General features: G+C 41.1%; 2 protein-coding genes across 5 annotated transcripts in view; both read left to right on the top strand.

The window, feature by feature from the left end:
* The window catches only part of LOC143622929 (uncharacterized), a 45,275-nt gene extending 43,336 nt beyond the window's left edge, over window positions 1-1,939 (top strand). For all 4 annotated transcript variants that reach the window (XM_077093938.1, XM_077093939.1, XM_077093940.1 and 1 more), the window contains one exon: window positions 1,929-1,939. The gene's annotated coding sequence lies outside the window, so the exon portion shown is untranslated. The remainder of the gene's footprint in view (window positions 1-1,928) is intronic.
* Window positions 1,940-8,332: 6,393 nt separating this feature from the next.
* Window positions 8,333-11,571, top strand: LOC143622769 (uncharacterized). The gene is made up of 3 exons (XM_077093828.1): window positions 8,333-8,693; window positions 10,372-10,479; window positions 11,101-11,571. Exons 1-3 carry the CDS (start codon window positions 8,379-8,381, stop codon window positions 11,410-11,412), a joined length of 735 nt encoding a protein of 244 aa, XP_076949943.1. The 5' UTR covers window positions 8,333-8,378; the 3' UTR covers window positions 11,413-11,571.
* Window positions 11,572-25,139: the final 13,568 nt, after the last annotated feature.

The following is a 25,139-nucleotide window of genomic DNA, read 5'->3' on the forward strand; positions in this document are numbered from 1 at the left end:
TAAAGGAAGTTATGTTTAGTGATTTCGCGTAATTAATTAATATCGGGTAAGGAGCGGATCATGGACTTGGATTAATTGAGATGGGTTAAATGAGAATGGGCCTTAGGTCCATGGGATTTAAGGGATATAAATACCCCCTAAACCCAAAAAATATCTTTCATTCTATCACTTTTCTAACACACTCCAAAACACACACACACCACACAACTTCGCCGCCGGCCGAGGGAAGAACCGGGCAGATCCGAGAGAGAGCGATTAGTTGTGATAACAAGTAAACGAGATCCAAACAAGCTCAAAAAGGTATGATTCTTGATCTTTGAAGTTTAAAGATCCGAGCTTTATAGCGTATATACGACCGAAAATGGTTGGGAAACGTAGTGGGTGATATCGAACCATAACAAGGGTGTTAAAATCGCCCAAAATGCTGGACATAAATCAAAGCCGTGGCTGATCTGGGCAACTTCGCCTGCAACTGGGCAACTTCGCCTTCAAAGCGATAACTTCGCCTTCAAAGCGATAACTTCGCCTGAGGCCAAGTTCGCCTAACTGGTAACTTCGCCTAAAACTAAGTTCGCCTGATGACAACTTCGCCTAAAGCTAAGTTCGCCTGATGACAACTTCTCCTAAAGCTAAGTTCGCCTGATGACAACTTCGCCTAAAGCTAAGTTCGCCTAAGGTTTAACTTTGCCTAAAGTCAAGTTCGATTAGAAAATAAATTAAAAATCTAATGAAAAATGTGTTAAGACAGTTAATGGAAATAAAATTTTTCCAAGCTGACCTGGCAGCTCGACCCCAGCCAGGGGCTCTGCCCCTTGGACCCTGCTAGGGGCTGCCGCCCCTAGACCCCGCTGCCAGGGGCGCTGCCCCCGGACCCCCGTTCGTTGTGGGTCATATAAAGATAGAAATACATTATGAGAAGTGATAGTTAATTGATACGTATACTTGTTATACAGTCAGCCGTGCACAACTGAAGAAAGGGATTACGATTAACGGTGAACGTAACCGTGTTCAGGTGAGTTTCTAGCCCCATTTATGTGTTATGTTTTCGGGGCTGTGTGCATACTCAATATGTTTGTTAATACGCTTATCCTAAGAGATAAGTGTATGCCTTATGTGAATAATGTGATATGTATGAATGATGGCTTGACGGTACGTGAACGATCTTCGGATATTGCACGTACTGTCAGGTTGTAACGCTAAGTATAAGGTAAGTATGATATGTATGCTTATGTGTATGAATGTGATAAAGTTAATAAAAGAAGGAAAGGATGGTTGTATGGTTACGAAGAGGGTACCGGGCCCTAATAATACTCGAGGTATGATGTATGGTTGTATGGTAACGAAGAGGGAATCGAACCCTACTAATATTCGAGAACTAGGGAACCGAACCCTACTAATATTCGAGGAAAGAGGGAAACCGAGCCCTGTTAATACTCGTGGAAAGAGGGAAACCGAGCCCTAATAATACTCGTGGAAAGAGGGTACCGAGCCCTAATAATACTCGTGGAAAGAGGGTACCGAGCCCTAATAATACTCGAGGAAGGAGGGTACCGAGCCCTAATAATACTCGAGGAATGTAGGGCGTAATGCTCTTTATAACGTAAGATATGAAGGTAAGTTAATACAAAAGAAAGAATGAAAGTATGAAAGAATGAAAGTATGAAAGTATGAAAGTAAGAAAGTATGAATGAAAAAATATAAGTTTATGTGTATTGTATAGTGTATGATTAACTAGAACTCACTCAGCGTAGCTGACTTTTAGTATGCACGCAGGTGAGTAGGATGAGGCAGCTCGCTTGAGGAGACACGTGGCAATGAATAAGAGTCTGGCATCTGAAGACTTATGATGTTTTAATTTTAATGCTTTAATGTTGAAAGACAAAGGATGTTTTAAGACAAGTTATGAATTATGTAATGTTTTATGAAAGTTTTATATTCCGCGTAAATGTTTTAATTAACTCTGATATTTAGAACTGTGTTTATGAGTAAATCCAACACGAAAGTAGGGCTACCGGTAACAGGGTCCTACAATCCAAATATTATTAACATTGTTAGAAAATTAAAAGAGATTCTTCTTCTAGAAATATTAAAATAGAAAATTGAGATGTGTCTTCAATCAGAAAGTATGTTAACTCTATGGAATGATTGTTTTGGAGTAGAATTGTTAGTCAACCTATGGGGATAACAGGTTGGCCACGAACCCATTAGAAAAAGCCCCTACATCGACCTTTTCCAATAGAATATTGTTTCTTCTAGGGGTGCACATACTTAAAAAACCGACCCGACCCGGCAAAAGACCGGACCAACCCGATACCCGAGAATGGATGAAAATAAGAACCGAAGACTGATGCTATGATTAAAATCGGTTTTCGGGTCTTTTTGTGTCGGGCCGGTCGGGTAACTTGAAGATGACCGAACCTAATGTCTTCTAGTAAACAACAATGAATGACTTGATGTAACATCCCAAATATTATAATATTAAATAAAGAAACATTTCGTTAAGTTGACGAGCGTTAAATAATATTAGCTAGTGATTAATAAAAGATCATGGATTTGGATTAAGTAAGATGGATTAGGGGTAATGGGCCTTAGGTCCATGGGCCTTAAGGGATATAAATACCCCTTAAACCACCCTAAAACCGTAAATCCTCATTTTCTCCATCTTATTTTCTACACACTCAAAAACACACACACACCACTACTTGTATACGGCCATGAGAGGTAGGAGCGAGATCCGTGACCAAAACCGAGCCCGATAGAGATAAATCTTCAATACACAAGGTAGATACAAGATTCAAGTTCATAACCTAGCTAATCGAGACCAAACGAACACGTAAAGGTATGTCTTTTACCTTAAGGTTTGCGTTTTTATAAACGTTTAGTCGTGAAACTTAGAACGAGAATAGATCGGGTGTAAATGAAACGTAAAGTTGTGAACTTGATGCTAAAAACGAACTTAATGGACCTGCAAATAGGTGCGGCTCATTTAAAATGGACCCTAGACCTAGTATTAAACGTTTAGCCTTAAAGTTTCATGCTTTATGTTACAAACGGGTCAAGTTTGGGCCGCAATCGGACTAGGGAATGGCTGGGACTAAAGCCGAGCCATAAACGAGCGGAATAAGGGTGGTAAAACGCATGTTTTGGATCGGTAAACTGACCCTATCAGCAGCAGCAGCTCGCTGCGACAACTTTGCCTGCAAGCAAGTTCACTGCAGCTAAGTTCGCGCGCAGCAAGTTCGCCAATCAAGTTCGCTTACTGATTAACTTCGCCATATACAAGTTCGCTGAATGATAAACTTCGCTGAAGGATTAAGTTCACTGAATGATTAACTTCGCTGAAGGATTAAGTTCGCTGAATGATTAACTTCGCCTCTTGATAAGTTCGCTGAATGATTAACTTCGCCTCTTGATAAGTTCACTGAACCTTAAGTTCGCCGAACCTTAAGTTCGCTTAAGTTAAGTTCGGTAACGAATCGGATAGCGAATCAGACTTAATTTGACCCCAGCCAGGGGCTCTCCCCCTTGGACCCTGCTAGGGGCTGCTGCCCCTAGAACCCCGCTGCCTGGGGCGCTGCCCCCGACCCCCGTTCGTTGTGGGTAATAACTAAAGTAGAAGGACGATATGAGTAGTGATAGTTAATTGACACGTATAATTGTTATACAGTTAGTCGCGCACAGCTAAAGAGAAGGACAACCATTAACAGTGAACGTAACCGCAATCCGGTGAGTTTCTAGCCCCATTTCCTTGTTATGTTTTCGGGGCTGTGTGCATACTCGATGTGACAGTTAATACACTTACCTTAAATGGTAAGTGTATGCCATGTATGATATACGTGATAGATACGATTGATTGCCTGTCGGTACGTGAACGATCTTCGGATATTGCACGTACTGTCAGGTTATGAATAAAGATATGAATATTGTATGTAATGTAAGAATGATGTATGGACGTTATGAAAGAAAGCTTGTCGGTACGTGAACGATCTTCGGATATTGCACGTATTGCCAAGGGAAGAGATTAGTTCCTTACATGGATATTAAATAATAGCTTATGTACAGTGTTCCTTATATGGATTATATATAGAGTTCATTCTATGGATAAGGTATAACGTTCCTTCTATGGAAAGTATATAGGGTGTTCCTTCTATGAATAATATATATAGAGTGTTCCTTCTATGGATAATATATGTATTGAGTGTCCTTCCTATGGATAATATATAGAGTGTTCCTTTTATGGATAATAAATATATATAGATTGTTCCTTTTGTGGAAAACATATACAGTACGGGTAGTAGTACTGATTCCCTTATTTGATATTATGTGACGTTCCTCTTATGGATAATTATACAGAGTTACAGAATTAATACGTGTCTTCGGATACGTGTAAAGATGTATGAGAACGAATTGTATGTTGCCTGATTAACTAGAACTCACTCAACGTAGCTGACTTTTTGTATGCACGCAGGTAAGTAGAGTGAGACAGCTGGCTTGAGCGGGGACACATGGCAAAAGAATAAGGGTCTGGCATCTGAAGACTGATAAAGTTTTATATTTAAATGTTCTTGTTTTGAAAAACAGGAATGTTTTAAGACAAGTTAAGATTTAATATGTAATGTTTGTGAAAGTTTTATATTCCGCGAATGTTTTTATAACTCTGATGATTAGAACTATGTTGATGAGTAAATCCAACACCCAAATGTGAGGCACCGGTGACGGGGCCTTACACTTGACCACTTTGAAGTGAAACCAGATGAATAGATGACTATGGTAGTAGACTGAGAATTTCCTGTTGACGGTCTCTTCTTTCTTGTATCACCATTTCATCTTCATCAACTAAAAGATACTTGTTTCTTCACCATTAGTTTGCACTTTCATGGCATATGGTCCACGGGTTACTACCATCCCACTTCTTCTCTACACCATTTCTTTTAACAAATGGGTTTACTTGATGTTGGTTTACTTGAAGTCGGTTTTCTTCGGTCCAAAACCGAGGACCGACCCGAACCCGAGAAATACCAATGATAGGAACCGATGAACAACCGAATTACATCATATCGGTCCGGTTTCGGGATTTTTTCGGTTCGGGCTTCGGGTTTTTCACGGTTAACCCGAAATTTGCACAGCCCTAGTTTCTTCGTTAGAAAAATAAACATATTGGATTAAACTTTTAAATCACTATTTTAGCTTCTAAGTTTGAAAAATTACACGCTTAAAAGCTTCTAAGTTAGAAAAATTACACGCTTAAACAAAGCTATATATCAAATCGTAACATTAATGGTATACGTAGTAGATGCGGTATATTCATGCCTCCGTTAGGCCTAGTATAGTTCACTTACCAAAAGTAAGAATTTAATAGTTTTACTTATAAGCCCAGCAACTTAATTTTAAGGCATGTTCTCTGTTCTAAGATTGTGGGGGCACATTAAGAAACTTTAGAAACTAATCAAGCATAGAATAATGTACTATTTTTCTCTTTTGATTTTGCCAATTGTAAAAACACTACCGTCTCACCTCTTTCCATAACAACTAACAAAGACGCGTGAAACAAAAATAATCTACCCATTTAGAAGTGTAATCATGAAAAGAGTATGGATTATAATGGATCAATAGTTCAGTTAAAAATCTTATTTACCAATTATCAGCCTTCAAAAGTAAGGACTTGTAAAGTCAGTTCGGTTATGAAAGATTGCTTAACCATAATCATAATCGAAAAATGGTCGATTAATCATAGATTGGTTAACCATCAGTTACAATTAAGTTCGGTTAACTATTCAATGTATATTCTATGTCTTTTTTCCCTTTGTTCTAGTTGAAATTGTCTTGGATATGGTTGATGTTCCAAGCTCAATCAGAAAGTTTCAAAGCTAAAATACGTCAGTTCCAAACTTTGTTATGGTATGTATGTTTTGTGTTTTTCTCCTTTGTTTTAGCTAAAATTGTTTCCAATATGAAGTTCCAAGCTCAATTAGAAAGCTTCGAAGCTAAAATACACCAGTTCCAAATCTTGTTTAGTATTTCAAGCTATGTTATAGATAGCTACAACATAAATTCAAATGCTCGAAACTAAAAATAAAAGCATTGAAATTTGAAAAACTAAAATTATAAAATATAAACATACAACCCCCCTTGCTTCGTACGAGACAGAAAAGAAAAATCAAAAGGGAAATAGTGAATCAAGATCTAGACTATCCTCTATCCGGATATATATGCCCCCCTATGAGCGACTATGCCGATCTTTTTATGTTTTGGCCACGCGCGTTTCCGCTAAGAAGAAGAAGGTTTGGATCTTTAAACCTTAAGATGATGCTATCGAATGTGCTCTTGGCGCACGTGAGGGATGTGACCTATGTTAGGTCCATAAGATAGCACAGCTTTTGGTGTTCTATGATTCACCTCCGAATAATGAGTAGATAGGGAAGAGCTTTTTATTTTTCTCTTCATAGAAGACTGATGGGTGGAGCAAGAGGTCAAATTACTATAGAAAGAAGAGTTGTAAACTATAGGACTTCTTTTTCTAGTAGTAAGATTTAGGGTTTTTTCGTTCCTTCTCTTCGATAATAATATCGATTTGAAATGATAAAAAGATCAAAATTTAAGCTAAAAAGAGCACTTATCCTGATATGAATTATAGGATTAACTAAGGACATCGGTCTAATGAAATAAAAACTCTTGATTCTAGTTAGTTTATTCCAACTCATTAACTAATTCATTATGGGATTGATTTTTTTCCATTTCAATCAAAACAATTTTTTAGTCAAAAATTTATAATCCTTTGAGGGATTTTATTCTATGTAAATAAAGTATAGAATGAGAAATAAGGGTCCGTTGGGCGGCCGGAAGGTTGCCACGAGTAAGTCAGTTTGGGGGACCGAAGGCAGTTCTCCGTGGACCGGACACGTAGCTTACCGAATCAGTTGCGACACGGATGGGAATGCATGCTACGAAAGATAGGGTCGAGTCTGATACATCAACCGTCTACTCAATATCCTTGTACGGGTCCACAATCACTACACGAGATGAACCTTGGTTTGGTGAATTGAAGTTGGCCTTAGGTGTAATAGGGTAGGACTTGGGTCTCTCTCTTGGGCGGGGCATCAAGTACATGTATCTTTACCTATTAACCAATTTCTAAACGCTGGAGTAGATCCTAAAGAAATACCACTTCCTCATGAATTTATCTTGAATCGGGATCTGCTGGCTCAACTTTATCCCAGTTTTGCCGAGGGAGCAACCCCATTTTTCACCTTGAATTGGTCAAAATATGGGGACTTCCTTACTTTTCGTGGAGGATTAGACCCCGTAACTAGAGGTCTATGGCTAACCGATACTGCACACCATCATTTAGCTATTGCAATTCTTTTTCTGATAGCGGATCACATGTATAGGACCAACTGGGGCATTGGTCATGGTCTAAAAGATATTTTAGTTGTTAGGACCTGAGTCGCTATGCGAACACTTAACACAAGACTGAAATCAAGCTAGAGTGGTTTATGAATCAGTCATCAAGGATCTTAGCCAAACGGTGACCGGCTACGTAAGCACTTTGGACGCAGGTTTCTCGATCGGACTTGACGTTTATACATTCCTCTTAGTCTCGACTCTAGGGATAATTTTTTTCGCTATCTTTTTTAGAGAACCGCTGAAAATTTCAACTAAAAAATAAAAAAATTCAATGATTTTTCATTATCGCAATTGAAGTAATGAGCCTCCCAATATTGGGAGGCTCATTACTTCAATTAGTAAAACCAAACATTTTGGTTTGGAACTTTTAGTTCTCGTTGTTTATCTCTCAAAGTTATCTCTTTATAATCTACTAAATTAAACTTAATAAAATCAATAAAGAACCTAAAAGACTCTTATTTTACTCATTCTATACTTTATTTACATAGAATAAAATCCCTCAAAGGATTATAACAAAGGATTATAAACTTTTGACTAAAAAACTGTTTTGATTGAAATGGAAAAAAATCAATCCCATAATGAATTAGTTAATGAGTTGGAATAAACTAACTAAAATCAAGAGTTTTTATTTCATTAGACCGATACCCTTAGTTAATCCTATAATTCGTATCAGGATAAAGTGCTCTTTTTAGCTTAAAGTTTGATCCTTAGTTCAATTTCAATTAACAAAGACACATTAACCACATAACCGTTCAGTTTTCACTCATGGTTCGGTTTTTCTCACCTGACACGTCAAAAGAATATAAAGAAAGCATAAAACGAAAACATCCCTTGAATCCAACGCATCACATCATAGCTGTAATCCAATCCAATGGACCCTCATCACATCCAACGGCTTGTATTAACCTACAAAGCACCCAATATTCAAAAGTGTAACCACAGTCAACATCTTCTTCCCGATCTTCTCTCCGGCAATGGCGATTCCGGTTACTCCAACACTCCTACTCATCATCGCCATCGTCACAACCACACCGTATCTCGTCCACTCCAGCACCGACAACAACCACGTCTTCTCCCCGTGTTCCGACACCACCGTCCAACGGTCCGATGGGTTCACTTTCGGCATCGCTTTTGCCGCGAGAACCGCGTTCTTCTTCAACAGCACGGTTCAGTTGTCGCCGTGTGATCGACGGCTTTCGCTTACGTCATCCGGTTCACAGCTCGCGGTGTTTCGGCCTAAGGTGGATGAGATCTCGCTTCTTACGGTTAATAACACCAACTTCCAGCCGGTAAGTTGTTGATTTTATTAGCTTAGGTTTGGATTGCTCAATTGAATGGTTAATTTGTGTGAATTTGAGTTTGGATCTGTGTGTTGTGGAAATTAGGGCTAATTGGATACTTAATTTGGGGAAAGTGGGAATTAGGTTTGATGTGATTGGTAAATTGATAAGTTAGACCAGTAGGACAACTAAGTTTGCTGTAATTTGTTATTTGCTAAGTTAAACAAGTAGAAATAATTGAATCGATGAGAGCATTGTGTAAAATGTAAATCCACTGAGTTTGGATCGGTCTCGAGCCTGTTTGATCGATGATAACAGTTTGGTCTAATAGGATACCTAATTTAGGGAGAAAGGGGAACCAGGTTTGCTGTTATTGGCTATTTGCTAAGTTAAACAAGTAGAAGTAGTCGCCATAGCCATTCAGATGTTTGTATGTGAGTCCATTTTGAGGAAAATTGGGAGCGAGTGTGTTGGATTATTTGATGTTTTTGATTTCTCTTCATCTGCTTAGGGATATTATTGCATCAAGTGAAACCTATATTGTTGCATTAGTTGATACTTATTGTGATATTATTTTTATCATTACTCACTATCATTTTTATGATTTGATGTGTATCACTTAGGAAAAAACATATGCATACGTGGTTATTTCACGCATTCTTGATTTGATTTGGAAGTAACACCTGGCATGAGCATTTGTGGCTTAGAAGACTGTCACTGGCCACTGTAATAGCTTAAGGGGCTGTTTGGGATTCCTTATTTTTACCTCCTTATGACTTATCCATAAGTCATAAGTTACAACCTTGTGACTTATGGAACATTTCCACTCACACATTAAGCAATCCCAGACACCTTTTTAACTTTTCAATAATTTATAAGCTATAAGGAATCCCAAACACCCCCTAAATATACCCAAAGGTCAAAATTACAAAATAGTCCCAAAAATTGTCTCCAAACATGTTTCTACTTGTTTATATCTACTCTTGAGCAAGTGTGTCTGTGTGTGAAGCTGCAAAATGTTTTGCAATTATGGCTCGAAATGAGGACCAACTAACTTTTCCAAAGGACCAAATCAATATATGCATTTGATATGAAAGAAGATGAGTTGGTCACATAAAGTCGTCTTGGTATTTTATCATTGGCAAACCTAGGTAAAATTGGATTTGTACTTGTCACAACTATTAAAGTTAAATTGTTTTTTGGTACTTACAAAGGTGTCCAATATCTCTGTTTGTGGTAAAGTAGAAAGTTTTATTGTGCCAATCAACATGGTAAGTACATGTTTCAACTACTTTCAACCAATGATTGTAGATAAATTAGAACTAAGAAACGGTATGTGACTTTGGAGGTGTAAGTAGAGTTTTGAAGATTCTTGCATAGCTGAGTTAAAGATGATGACAAGATACTTGAAAGATAAAAACAATAGTATATTAGTATCCTTTGCATCTTCCTTTAATTCATATGTTGATTTTAAAAACAAAATTGAAAAATCGTTCTTGAACTACCCTTCAATAAAAAACAAAAATTATGTAATCTTGTGGATGCAAATCAATACTAATTTCTTTTACAGTGAGGATACCATGCAATGATGCAAGTAGGTAATTTTAACATGAACATTTCCTGAAAAAAATGTGCACTAAAAACTAGGTTTGCGATTTCATTCATGATCTTGTTATGGAATTCACAGGATACTGTTGGTGGTTATATGGTAGCATTTGCTGGTAGAAAGTACGCTGCAAGATCAATCCCTGCTTTTGTTGCAAATAGTACATACATCGTCACTAGTTTCACACTGGTAAGATCATCTCAACACTCTCCACTTGATCATAGTGCCACTTCGGCAGGTATTAGTATTTAGTATCTGATCCAGAAAATGGGTCAATACAAGATGCTACTGATGAGGTGTCATTCTCGTTAAACTGTCAAGATTTAGGAATGATAATTTCAACTTGTTTGCGTGAGGATGGGTTGATCTGGGCTTCTATTTTAATGCTAATGGGCCAAACAGTTGAACACATGATAAAAAGCGTTTATTAAAAAAATTGTATTATTTTTGTAAAATTAATCAAGTTTAGTTTCTTATTTATTTATTTATTAAAAACAAGACTAGAATTTGTCAACATGTTTGCATCAAAACGGATTGTCTCGGGCATTTATGTTTGAAGTTTACGGATAAAGTTTAAATTCTCATGGGAAACGGGCCAGTGGTCGCAGGTTAGAAATTGTTTTATTCAAAATAAAATGCTCTCAGTTATACATCATACATCAGTAAATTTTATTATCATGTTTAATACATCAGTTATTAGTTACTAAAAGGCAAACATTGTCAAACAGATTTTGAAGACATTTTGATTTGGGTCAGCTCGTTTACACCCCTACATTTATCCAAGATGCTTATAACTTGTGTTTGCCATAGGTGATGGAGTACAAAAAGGGCCGGCTACAAAACTTATACTGGAAACGAGACGGGTGTTCTTCATGTTCGGGCAAATCCAACTTCGTGTGCCTTAACAACCAGGACTGTGCAATCAGGACTAATTCATGCAAGTTAAGAGGCGGGAATGTTGATTGCAGCATTGGAATCCAGCTCGCGTTTTCTGGAACCGATAAACACGAAACTGTTTTTAATTCATGGTACGAGGTGAAGAATCTGCGTCAATACTCGTTATTTGGGCTTTACAAGAATCTTAAGGATTCTCTTACTAGTCAATACAATAGTTTCTTTTAAGGTTTAACGAGTTTTGTGTTGCTTGCCTTATGATTTGGTTTTTCTGTTTCTTTGTTGTTTGTGTGAACTTTAGTGTCAGTAATATTCTTTACACTATTGTATATTATGTTCCTGGAGAGATTATATGATTATTAATGAATATTTTGATATATTTTGCAATCTGGGCAACTCAAAATCTATCGGTTGAAACCCCCCCCCCCCCCTCCCCAACCCCCAAAAGAAAAGAAAAAAAAACAACCAACCTACTTCACATTTATAATGTGAACACATGCATCTTGAGGGGTAAAATAGTCATTTAACATAGATTTTATACGTAGAGACAACGTTTTATGGTTGAAAGCTTGTAATAATATTGTTATCCAAATCAATGAATATGTGTTGTGAAACACTTGTTATATTTAATTATCTTCCTAACTTGTTTTTTTTACTTGAGCTTTAACATTTTCTTTTCGTATGTCTTCTTCACATTAGCCTGAAAAAAACAGCCGGAGTATTCAGTTTTTAGATGTAACATTATTTACAAAGTAAAATAAAATCAATACTCACTGGCACATAATCAATGTTTGCAATAGCTGGTGACCATATTCAGTATGCTAACAAATTTGAACTCGTAAAACACAGGCTCAACCTTAGTAAATTTATACCTTAATCGCCTAGAGACATTACTAACACTGAAGTCGTTATTTTAATGTTAGTATTGTAAATAGCTAGGTGTAAATTTACAGTATTAGATGCATTGTCTACCCAAATAGTAAAGTTGGTGTAATATAAACACTACATGAATGTACCAGTAAGATCATCCCAATAATTCACATTTCACATTTGACGTGTTGTTATTACCATCCTTTCAACCATCTCTAATTTTCTTTAATCTCGTAATTAAACTCGTTATAATAGTGCTAAAATTATGACGCAGGTAACGATTTTTAAAGTCGTTTTTAAGAAGAAAATAAAAAGATCTTTTAACTTTGAGGAGTAAACAGCAAATACATATTTTGAAGCACCGTACAACAGTACAACAAATATCATCATCATGTCTAGTGTATACTGACAACATAATCACTAACTTAATACATTCATCTCCGATTGAAGAAATCAATGGAAGGAATTGGAATCAATCTGTTCATCGTAAATGTTTACATCTGAAGAAACACGGATCCACTCCCCGGGTATGGGTCCTGGATCCAGTGAGTCCACATGGTACAATACGATAATTACTACCACGATATGAGTAAGGCTTCCTAATGTCCCGTGACCGGAACCTGCAAAACAGACACCGTGAGTCTCGTTACAGGAAGGACAAGAGGGGGGTCTTCCTGTAACCACCCTCCGGCGTGAGAATCAGTAACGTTCGTAATGAAGAAAGTACTGATGTATAAAGACTAAGTGTAGTCAGAATATATGTGAGTGAATGAATCCATACCTCATATCATTTGACAAGGTATTTATAGCCGAAGGATGATGGAAGATGATTGGGGCAGCTGTCCTCTTCTAGAAGATCTTTGATAACCGCCTGGACACGTGTCTTCTTGTGATAGGTTGGGCTATACGTCCCATGTGCATGGGTATAACAACCTGGACACGTGTCACCAGCTGATAGGATGGATCGCACCCTGACCATGTGCACGGTTATAACAACCTGGCCACATGTCTTCTTATGATAGGTTGCCCTATACGTCCCATGTGCATGGGTATAACAACCTGGACACGTGTCACCAGCTGATAGGATGGATCGCACCCTGACCATGTGCACGATTATAACAACCCGTCCATGTGTCCTTTGTTCATTGGTTAGTATGTCACGTATTCCCCAAGTAAGAATCATCAGCCTTTCTTCTAGAAGGTATTTGAATGGTGGCAGCTGTCCTACTGGCACTGTCCTCCAGTTATTTGTGCAGACATACGTCCTGTCTTGCGGATGACTTTTGAGGACGCCAGGATGCTTCCGCGTGTGTTATGAGAACGTTCCTCCTTACTCGTAACATGCGGGTAGCCCAAGTGTCCCGCGGGTGGTTTATAAGAGGGTTCTCTATGACCCGCGGGTAGTATTTAAGGGTATTTGGGTCTTTTTGGTACCCTACCTCTACAAGCCCCCCAGTCCAGTGTTTCTTCCGCGTGAAGTCTTTGTGCGGGTGAAATTTCTGGACTTAACGTATGTTTTGGGGATTTTTGTTGTTCGGAGGTTAGGTAGAAAATATCTTCTGTTGTATGGATAGTCACGAAAAAGGACAAGTTGAGTACTCGCAGGCGCGTGAACAGATGATGGAACGTTTTTTACGGCTGTCACTGTACCCGACTGTACAACTTTTTCTGTTTTTCGAATTTTCCGCGTGACGTGGCAGTCACTGGTTGGGTAATGTTTTTCTCTCTCTGCTGTTCATATCCCATCGCATTAACTGGATGTGTATAAATAAGGAGAGACTCCTTCTTTTTGAAGTTTTATCGCTCTTTTGCTTTGATTATCTTCTCAATTTTTTTTCTGATAAAGCATTGAACTTTCTTGTATTCTCTCATCAAATCTTTCTAAGATGTCGAATGTTCAAACTGAGGTTGACGAGACAGAAGTGTCGTGGGACTATTCTGATTACGAGAAGTTGCTAGAGACTTATGGCATTCCACCGGAGTGGGAGCCAGAGTTCCCTGCTCCTGGATCCATAGCCAGTTTCCCACTGCCTGGGAAAATGGCTTTGTATGCTGATTATTTTGTTCACGGGAATTTTCGTCTTCCTATAACAAAATTTTTAGAGAGAATTCTGACCGCTTTTGGAATTCATTTATCTCAACTACACTCGCGTGCTATGATGCGAATTCGTCATTATGAATTTGTATGCATAGCACATGATATGGTTCCCCACATAGATCGATTCCCGGTTTTCTATCGCCTTGCTAACCATAATGGCTGGTATACGTGCCAAGGATTTTCCGATCGAAGCCTTGGGAATGAGGTTGAAAGGTTATCCGCCAACTGGCGCAACAAGTTTTTCTGGATATCCGCGGACGTGGTGCCTCAACCCATGGTTCGCCGCCCTGTGAATTCTGCTCTCCCGAAGGTAGTGACAGTTGCTCATGAGGGTCGTGAATGGTATCGCATGCTTACCATGGAGCCCTCACCTATGCGTGCCTTGCCGGAAGAGGCATTGGTGTGGGCAGGAATGAGTCGTCTGTGGCCGACGGAATTCATGGAGCCTATTTTTGTAGACTTGCATGAGCGTAAGTTCCCTTGTATACTTGTTTCTTCTTTATTCTGAATCGTTGAATGATTAAGTTTTTATTTCCTCAGGTCGGAGTCCCATGTTTAACGTTCTTTTTGGGGATAGGGGTTGTGTCCGTAAGGGTATCCGTGAGGCGGGGGACCAACCCATTCTTGACAAAACTAAATCTCAATTTCTGTTTCCGAAGAAAGTTCGGGCTGAACCTGTAATCTCAAATGCCACCTTTGAAACAGGTGCGTATATTCTAAACCCTCCTCCTCTTACTGCCGTTACTTCGGACGGGATAGTTGCCATCTTATCGTCAAGTGATGACGGTGGTAATGTTTCTATGTCTTCTGCCTCCGAAGAAGAGGATTTCGATACTTCTGAACCTTCCTCTGTCTCACATTTATTGGCAGAATTGGAGCAAAGGAGAGTTTTCTTAGCTTCCTAGACGGGTCGTACGAATGAGAAGGCTGCAGACTCTGAGGCGGGACCGTCCAAGAAAAAACGGAAAATACACCGTCCCAAGAAGCCACAGTATAGCCTTGCCGACCGTCTTGACACTGTTGAAGGTACATGCCAAACTTTAAATACTGTATTATTATTATTATTAGTATTTTATTAGTACTTTGCTAAGTATAAATCTTGTTGTGTAGATCCGTTGATTTTTAGTGAAGATATATCTGAGAAGTTATCAACACCCACTCCTCATACTGAGAAACCATCATCCCCTTTTTCAAGGGGAGGGGCGGAGGATAAACCATCTACTCCGCCTGATGCTGCTAACGTAGAGGATCAACCAACTTTCCCCCAGGCTGGGGTTACTATGGATGAGGAGATGCCTACTCCTTCGATTGATATTTCAACGGGAGGTCCGGACGATCAGTCCGGTCGTGATACCCGTTTTGATTATTTGTTTCAAGGTGGGGGTGGTAGTGGTGATCAGCAAGACAGTCCTGCTGCTGAGGAGGATCATATTCAGACTGACGAGCTTCCACGCCAACGTCCTCCTCAACAGTCTTCTTCCACCCCGGCTCGCCTTAAGCCCTCGGGTTCCCGTTATTACGGGGATACGGGCTTGGGTGACAAACACGAGTTGTTTGTCCCTCCATGGGGCATTACCAATGGTTCTCGATTTTCCCAACCGAGAACTTGTATGGAATTTGTTGAACATTGCGCACCCCCTGCTGAGATGGCATATCAGCGTGATCTTTCCCACCACGACCTTCATACAAATGTTGCTTATCATCTGGCTAATGCCTTAGCCGGTAGCCAGGAGGTCTTAAGTGAGTGGCGTACTCTAGGCGGGAAGGTGGGGGAAGCTCGTCGGGCGGCTGAGATTGCCAGGAATGAGGCTGAGGAGCATCGCGTTGCTGCCCAAACCGCCAAATGGAAACAATCTGATGCGGAAATCGCCTTGAAAAACGAGCAGGATCGCAATGCTGAGGCTGCCCGGCGATGGAAAGAAGCTTGTGAAAAGCAAAATTCCCTTCTTGAGGCTGCTCGAGCTAAAGCTCAGAGGTTAAGGGATGAATTGGCTCGTGTTCAAGAGGCTAATACTTCATTAGAAAACCAAGTAGCCCTTCAAGGTGCGCGAATTCACGATCTTGAAGCGGAGCTAAAGCTGCAGAAGGAGCGGGCTGAACTTAAGGATCAAAGTGCTGTTGAAATCCAGACTGTTTATGATTCCCTCCTCCAAGCTCATGAGGAAGCCATCGCGGAATCAAAGGAGTTCCGAGCGCGGGCCGAGCGTGCGGAACAGGACCGTCAATGGTTCCTTACTCGGGGAGTTGATGCTGTAAGTCACACTTTATCATTTGTTGTTTCACTCATACCTTTTGATATTGGGGACTTATGTTTTTGCCTTAACAGGTTGTTTGCCATATCAAAGGAGGTAAGGAGCTAAATGACAGCTTTGCCAATGCAATGTTTGCTTCTTCCTCACTTGGGCGTGTTGTGGGCTTTCATGAAGGGATGAAGTATGCTCAGAGCAACTGCACATTCAGAGATCATCCTCTTCATGTAGTTGATGTCAAGCAAGCCCGAGTTACGCGGGTAAAGAAACATGATGACCTAGTGTTTCCGCTTCAGCAAATGCTTCCGGAGTTTACATCCGCAGATGATGGCCTACAACTTTTGAAGGTCTATCTTGGGGAAGACTCTGAGGATGATTCTTCGGAAGATACGTCTGTGAAGGCTCCGGAAGACCTGTCTGCTTCAAACCCTTAGGATAGATTTACTGTTTTTATAACTTGTAAAAAGTTTTCTTTCCTTCTTGTAATGTTTTTTGGATCATTAATGAAGAATATTTGTTTTGACTTCTTGTGATCTTTTTACTACTTTTAATACCTTATGAGAGGAATTTTCTGAATCCTTAAATTTGTTGAAATATTTGAAAGTTTTGGATAACTATATTGACGTGGCGGAGAGAGAAACTTCTTGAGGGTAACTGACAGGACGTATATGACGCTGCCGACAGTCTGTTTTCATTATCTTGAATTTCCCGCCTGACGTGTCAGTCGTCTGTCGGTCCGCGGTTTCTCTCTCCTCTGGCGCTTTATGGATCGCATTAATTGCGATGAGTGTAAATATGGCCCTTGTATCTTCTTTTTCTCTTTATCACTTTCAGATTTCTTTTCTTTCAAACGTTTGAAGTTTTTCATTTTTCTTTGATATTTCTTGATATTTGTGGAGTTAAAATGGCTAAAGAGAAGAAGAGTACCCCTACTATCGACAAGGTTGCCGTTTGTCTTAAAGAAGAAGACTATAATGATGTTGTCAATGTTTATGGGTTGACGACGGAGTGGGAACCAGAACTTCCTGCTAGTGGTTCTATTGCTACTAGTCCGCCTTCAAATAAAATAGCTGTATACATAGACCACTTTACAACAGGGAACTTCCGGATTCCGATTACCAAATTTGTCCAATCGGTCTTGACAACTTATAGGATTCATCTTTCCCAGATTCATCCCTTTGGTATGTTGAGGATTCGGCACTTCGAATTCTGTTGCCAGACCCACGACCTTGAACCGACTGTTGGCATGTTCGCCGTTTTTTACAAGATGACCTTCCGTGACGGATGGTACAGCTTCGCGACTGTGGAGAAGAGGGTTATAGGCACGGAATGGCTCCGTAGCCTCCATGGCTGGAAACCTAAATTTTTCTGGATCCGAGAGGATGTTATTCCTTTCGCGATGCATAAACGGAAGGCGAAAGAGGCTATGCCAGTGGTTGTGGCCTCCGCCCATGAAGATCAGGCATGGTATCAAACGCTGATCTCCACACCGACTCCCTTGTGCCCAATCCACGAAGGGGCAATGGTGAGTGCGAGGATGAGCCGATTGTGGCCATTTCCGACTCTGGAACCGTCCTACGAGGAGACCGAAAAGAGTAAGTTTGCTGTTGTCTCTGTTCTATCATTAAGAATTTTCTAATTTGTTTTCTTGCTTTTCGTAGGTGAAGGTTCCGCCTTTAGCACTTTGTTGGATCGCAAGGGGGGAATGATGGTGCGCCGCCCAATCGATAAAAGGGATGCGTCCTTTCTTGAGCGCACCCGTTCTAATTTCGTGTTTCCCACAGCTTTCCGCCCGGAACCCAAAGTTTCCGAGGCGATGTATGCCAAAGGTGAGGCATATGTTAAAGAATGCATCCAGAAAGGTGATGGCGCTTTGAAACCCAAACCTGTGACTGCTATTAGTTCCAGCGGAGTGATTGTGCTCTTCTCGTCTAGCGAGGAGTCGTCACTGTCTGGAGAAATATGCTCGATTGATGTTAACAAAATTATGGGCTCAACTGCAGGTCTCACCCGTCAACGAGCCGCGACTATTCAATCAACGGGCCCAGATGATGCTGATACCACTGTAGAAGTCGAGGGTCCGGGACCTGATGATATTACTGCTGAGGGTAAACGCTCGGCCGTTGATGCGGGCGCCTCCAAGGCGGCGGGCAAACGGAAAATTCATCCTGTAAAGGATGTTCCCAAGAAGAAGAAGAAGAAGTCAAAAAAGACCAAACCTTCCGCCTTGGAAGCACGATTGGAACAACTTGATGCGGAGGACCCTTCGCTGGGTATGCAAAGTTCCTACTTCCCTTTTCTCTTTGTTTATTGTGATGTTAAATCATTGTTAGTGTTTTTCAGTGAACCTGGATAATCTTTCCGAGGGTATTTCCGGATTGAAAAGTTCACCTCTTCGTCCGCCGCCGCCGCCTCCTAATACTGTTGAGGACCCGGTTGTTGTGAAGGACGACTCTCCGTTGAAGAATAAGGAGGCGGACACCGCTGTTCACGCTAAGGTGTCACCTACGTACAATGTACACAAATTCAGGGATCAAGGGAGCATAAGCACGTTCCCCTATTCTTCCCGAACCTCTCCTACTCCTGAGGAGGAGGACCCCACCCCTCATCAACCTAACTGGTCCTTACGCCGGGATTCGACATTCCGTAACGTGGACACATGTTTTGAATTTCTGGGGGAGTGTCTCCCGCACGGTGAAAAGGAGAGGCGTCGTCTTAGTGTGCGCCAAGAGTTGCTGAACTCTCATTCTTACTATTTGGCGAACACTATTTCCACCACCCATGAAATAACCAGGGACTGGTTGACGATGAATGAGCAATGGGACGAGCTAGCGGCCTCCGCTTGCGATGCCAAAGAAGAAGCCCTTAAAGCCATGAATGAAGCTAGGGAAGCCAGCCGGGCCCTGAAGGCAGAAGAAACTGCTCGGTCTGTTGCCGAGGAAGCCAAGGTCACTCTCCAGAAACAGCTGGATGAACAGTCTAAGATGATGGCTGAACAAGCCAAGTTGTTGGAGACCCTTCGGGCTGAGTCGGCGGCCAAAGACAAGCGTTTGGCTGACCTTAATGCCAGAAACCGTGATCAAGCCTTAGAATGTGCCAAACACAAAATGGAATTTATTCAGGCCAAGGCAGATCAAAAATGGCTGTTGGCGGAGGCTATTCCCAAGGTATGTGTCTCATTCTTATCATAAATATTCCCAGTATTTTTAGAGTTACTTATGTGTAACTGTCTTATCAGGTCATTGCCGATGTACGGGCTAGTGACGAACTTGGGAATTGTGTTGCTATCCTCCTCAAAGCTTCGAAGCTAGCTGGTCGCCAACTGGGCTTTAAAGAAGGTTATCAGTTTGGTTCCACTTCCAAGCTTCCTGAGGAGTACGTTTTGGCTGGTCAGGATACTGTTGCCATTCTTAAACAGAAATCAAAGGACTTTGATTCTTTGAAATTTCCTTTGGCGGACCAGATATCCGAACTTGCTGACGAAGAGGATAGCATTCAGCGACTAAAGACTCTTCTTGAACTTTATAGAAGTAACGAAAAAGAAAAAGAAGACCATGCTGAAGATGTTGGAGGTAACGATGCGGAACACGAAGATGCCGCGCCGTAGCTAGAATTTTCTTTTTTCTTGTAACTTGATCTTTTGTTGTAATCCCATTTGTGTATATAAAGAAGTTTTAATTTTGCATCCGTTACACTTTGTTTATTTTGTCATAATATAAGTGTTTAGTAGGATCTTCTTTGTATGCCAATAAAGGATTACGTAATAATACAAGTCTCAAATGACTGAAATGAAAATTTTCATAACTAGGGCATAAGCCAACTTACAAGAAATGAAATTACAAATGTTGTGAACTTCTAGTTAGGTGCGTAGGCCAAAAGATAAACATACTAAATGTAGCATTTCCTCAGTTGGGCCCCATTCCAAGTTCTAGGGACCTCTGTCCCGTCCAACCTTTCTAGTTTATAGGCACCTTTAGACAGAACTTTCTGGATTCTATAAGGTCCTTCCCATGTAGGGGCCAACTTTCCCGGAGGCTCTTGCCATGAGGCTTCGTTATTGCGGAAGACATAATCTCCCGCATCGAATTCACATCTTTGAACCCGCGAGTCATAATACTTTTGCAATTGTCGTTTGTAATTATGCTCGCGGATCGATGCCATTTCCCTCCTTTCCTCGAGGAGGTCGAGGTTCATCTGGAGCTCATGATCGTTATCTTCAATCATAAGGACTCTGGCGGATGGGATACCAATCTCGGCGGGAATCATGGCTTCTGTGCCATATGTTAAACTGAAGGGGGGTTCGGAATTGCTGGAATTTCTTTGAGTGCGGAAGGCCCATAGTACATGGGGCAGTTCGTCCACCCATCCCGTTCGTTTTGTTCCCAGCCTCATTTTGATTCCTTCTTTAATCGTCCGATTTGTTCTTTCGACTTGTCCATTCGTTTGCGGGTGGGCTACAGAGGTGAAGATTTGAGAAGTGTGTAACTCTTTTAACCATTCTTGCAACCCATTGTCCGCGAATTGTTTCCCGTTGTCACTAACGAGCTCTAGAGGGAGGCCGAAACGGCATATGATGAATTCCCACAAGAATTTGTTAACACTCGCTGCTGTTATAGAAGCAACTGGTTTGGCCTCCACCCATTTTGTAAAGTAGTCGATGGCTACTATCAGGAACTTGTTACGTCCGGGGGCTTCAGGGAAAGGTCCCATTATGTCAACTGCCCATTTCTGGAACGACCAAGCTGAAGTGACCGGGACTAACTCGTTTTTTGGTCAAAGCGTGTTAGGAGCATGGCGTTGACATGAATCACACTTTCTGATTTCATGTACAGCATCCATATGCATCCCCGGCCAGTAATACCCGACATTCATTATCTTTGCTACAACCATCCACGGACCGGCGTGAAGACCACAAATGCCTTCATGAACCTCTCTGATTAAGTAATTCTCATCCTCGGCATCCACACATCGAAGTAGTGGTCCGAGGAAAGAACGTCGGTACAAAATACCATCAAGAGTCTGATAGTTCAAGGCTTTGTGCTTTATCTTCCGGGCCACTGCTTTTCCTTCCGGAAGTGCTCCAGATGACAAGTATGTCATAATGGGTGTCATCCAGGATTATACTCCTGTTTGGATCACTAACACCTGATGTTGCGGAACAGACGGGCGATCTAATACTTCAATGCGGATGTCCTTGGCGAAATGTTCGAAGTTCGTTGAAGCCAATTTACTGAGAGCATCCGCTGATTTGTTTTCACTTCTCTTTATATGAATGACTTCGCAAGAAGAGAACTGAAGCATCAAATCCTTTGCCTGTGACACATATGAAGCCATGATATCGTTTTTTGCTTCGTATGTACCATTGATCTGTCCCGCAATCAACATAGAATCCACCCGGGCTTCTAAATGTTTAACCCCGAGCTTTTTGGCTATCCGCAAGTCTGCCAAGAAAGCTTCATATTCTGCCTCGTTGTTGGTACTTTTGAAGTCCAGCTTTATGGCATATGTAAACTCATGGCCTTCGGGATTGACCAGCCTAAGGCCTGCGCCACATCCCTCATTGCTTGAAGCTTCATCAGTGAATAAGTACCAAATTTGTCCTAATTCTGGAGGTGCTTGGGGTTGTTGCTCGATTAAAAATTCTTTTTCTTTGTGATGCGGAACTTCTGTCACGAAGTCCGCCAACACCTGCCCTTTGATTGCTGGCCTAGGTTTGTATTCTATTGCATGTTCACCTAGTTCGATGGCCCATTTGGCCAGTCGGCCAGATAATTCGGGCTTACTGAGAACATTTTTGAGCTTGTATCCGGTGAAAACATTGATGGGGTGCCCTTGAAAGTATCTGCGGAGGCGTCGGGCAGCATAGACCAGTGCTAAAACAAGTTTTTCAAGCATGGAGTATCTTGTTTCCTGGTCCGATAATGTTCTGCTAACGTAGTAGATCGATGTTTGAATATTCTTTCGATCTGTCTGGAGGACGGCCCCAATGGCGATGTCTGACGCTGATAGGTATAACGTTAAAGGTTCCCTCGTACAGGGTGCTGTTAACGTGGGCAACTCCATCAAACATTTTTTAACCTCCAAAAAAGCTTGTTCTGCTTCCGCAATCCAATTGAAATGTGCTTTCTTAAAGCAATTTCTTAGTGTTGAGATAAATGGGTGAGATTTGGCTGCATGTTTTGCCAAGAATCGATTCAAAGCAACCAAACGCCCATTGAGTGTTTGAACTTCCTTGAGGGAGGACGGGGAAGGCATGCGGGCTATAGCTTGAACTTTGTCTGGATTAGCTTTGAAGCCCGCATCCGTGACAATCACTCCCAGAAATTTTCCCTCTTCCATTCCGAATGAACACTTGGCTAGATTTAGCTTCATGTTAGTACCTTCAAATGTTTCGAAAGTCTCTTCAATATCTCTTAGCATCTGATCTTCCTCAACACTTTTGATTACCAGATCGTCCATATACACCTCTAAGTTTCGACCAATTTGTCCTTTAAATGCTGTGTCCATCAATCGTTGAAACGTGGCTCCCGCATTTTTTAGTCCAGAAGGCATCATTTTGTAACAAAAGGTGCCTTGATCGGTACGAAAGGCTGTTTTGTCCTCATCACCCGCTGCCATGAGGATCTGATGGTAGCCTTTGTAAGCATCCAAGAAGCACTTGAATTTGAATGGTGCCACAACATCAACTTTGAGATCTATTTCGCTTAAAGGATAACAATCCTTGGGACATGCTTTATTTAGATCCTTGAAATCGATACACATTCGCCATGCCCCATTGCTTTTGGGGACGATAACTGGGTTGGCGACCCAAGTTTGGTAACGAATTGGAAGAATAATTCCTGCCTGCAAGAGGTCCTGGATTTGTTCATTCATTGCTTTTGTTTGTTCCGGACCCATCTTACGTTGTTTTTGAACAATTGGCGCAAACAACAGGTTTACCCTTAGTTTATGTTCCGCAATGTTCCGCGGGACACCCGTCATGTACGCAGGTTGCCATGCGAAAACATCGACATTCTTTGATAATAACTGTTTCAAGAAAGTCCGCACTATGTCGGAGATAGCAGGTCCAATTGTTACAGTTTGATCAGGGAAATCTTTGTTCAAGACCCACTTTTACGGTTCAGTTCTCAAAGCTTGTTTTGGAATCTTTCTTGGTTTTGAACTCGCGGTTGCAAAGCAGTGCCTGTTAACATGAATTATTGCGATGCCAGTACAAGTTGGGACTCCTACTGCACCGTGTGCCGTGGACGGATGAGCATTGAAATCACCAATCGCTTCTCGTCCAAGGATAATATCATGTCTTGATGTTGCTGGCAAAACCAGAAATTCGACCTCCTCGGTCCTCGAATGAATTCCATCACTCAGGGTGACTGGGAATGAAATTACACCCCGTAGATGCATTATTTCTCCTCCGAATCCCGACACTGGAGCGTGGATGGGTTTCAATCTTTCTTTATCTTCTTCGTCAAGCTGATCAAAGCATTGTTCATACATGATATCTGATTTGCTGCCGGTGTCGAAGAAGACGTAATGAGAACGATAGTGTCCGAAGAGAGCAGTGATGATAAGGGGGTTCTTATTGTTCGGGCCTCCTTTAATTCGAGGGAAGATCACTGGTTCATTCTTCCACTCTTCATCATCAGATTTTTTTCTCTTATTCCCTGTATGGAACTCTCCTTGTATCATATGAACATTCAAATCTTTAATTTGTTTCTTACTCGGGCCTTGGATGTCCCGAACAGGTGTTTTTCCATTGTCTGGTTTTCCATTTTTTACCAAGTGTTTGAGTTTTCCAGATTTCACAGCCGTCTCAATTTCATTTTTCAATGTTCTACATTCATTCGTATTATGACCAATGTCGTCATGATACGAACAGTGCTTAGTAGCATCCAAGAATGATCTTCTTGTTAATGGCTGTGGCTTTCTAAATTTTATATTCTCTGCGGTGAGAATTTCAGCGGGAGTCTTTGAAAGAGGAGTCCAATTGTTGGGACCTCGGTTTACAGGTCCCGCTTTGTTCTTGTTGCCTATGAGGGATCTTGCGTCAAATGGTTTTGACGCTTCCGCACTTGGCTAAAGCCTTGACCAAATAGGGCCTTTCGCCTGTCTATTAGGTCTCGGATTCTGAAACTCAAATTTAAATTTTTGTTTCGTGTTACCATTCCTCAATGTTTTCTCAGTATTAGCATACACCTTTGCCGCAGTCATTAGGTCGCCCCATTCTTTTGGCATTCCATCTCTGCCCGTAAGCGTGTGGACTAAATCGTCACATTTGACGTTTTTGCGGAAGGCACCACGAAGCATGTCTTTACTGATTCCACCGATGTTCAAACTTTCGTCATTGAACCTGGTGATAAAATCTTCTATGGACTCATTATCGCGGCGAACAACATCCAAAATTTCTGATTGGTCTCGCGCATGTTTTTTCTGTTGACTGAAGTGTTGGGAAAATTTTTTCACCAGATCGTCCCAACTAGAAATTTCACCGTTGGGTAACTTTTCAAACCATTCTCTTGCTGCCCCTGTTAGTGTCAATGCGAACATGTGACACCAATAAGGCAGCGTCCAACCACTAACACCACCTACCGCAATAAAGTTTTGGAGATGATCACTTGGATCAGTCATACCATTATACTTACCCACCGATGTAGGTATCTTAGCATTAACAGGAAAGGGTGCTGTGGAAATACTTGCTATGAACTTTGATTTTTCAGCGAAGGCCGCAGGGCGGTATGGTT

This window comes from Bidens hawaiensis, unplaced genomic scaffold (assembly GCF_021521415.1).
Source record: "Bidens hawaiensis isolate Kalapana, Puna unplaced genomic scaffold, B.hawaiensis_p1.1 tig00003244_1, whole genome shotgun sequence".
In the NCBI taxonomy this organism is placed as follows: Eukaryota; Viridiplantae; Streptophyta; class Magnoliopsida; order Asterales; family Asteraceae; genus Bidens; species Bidens hawaiensis.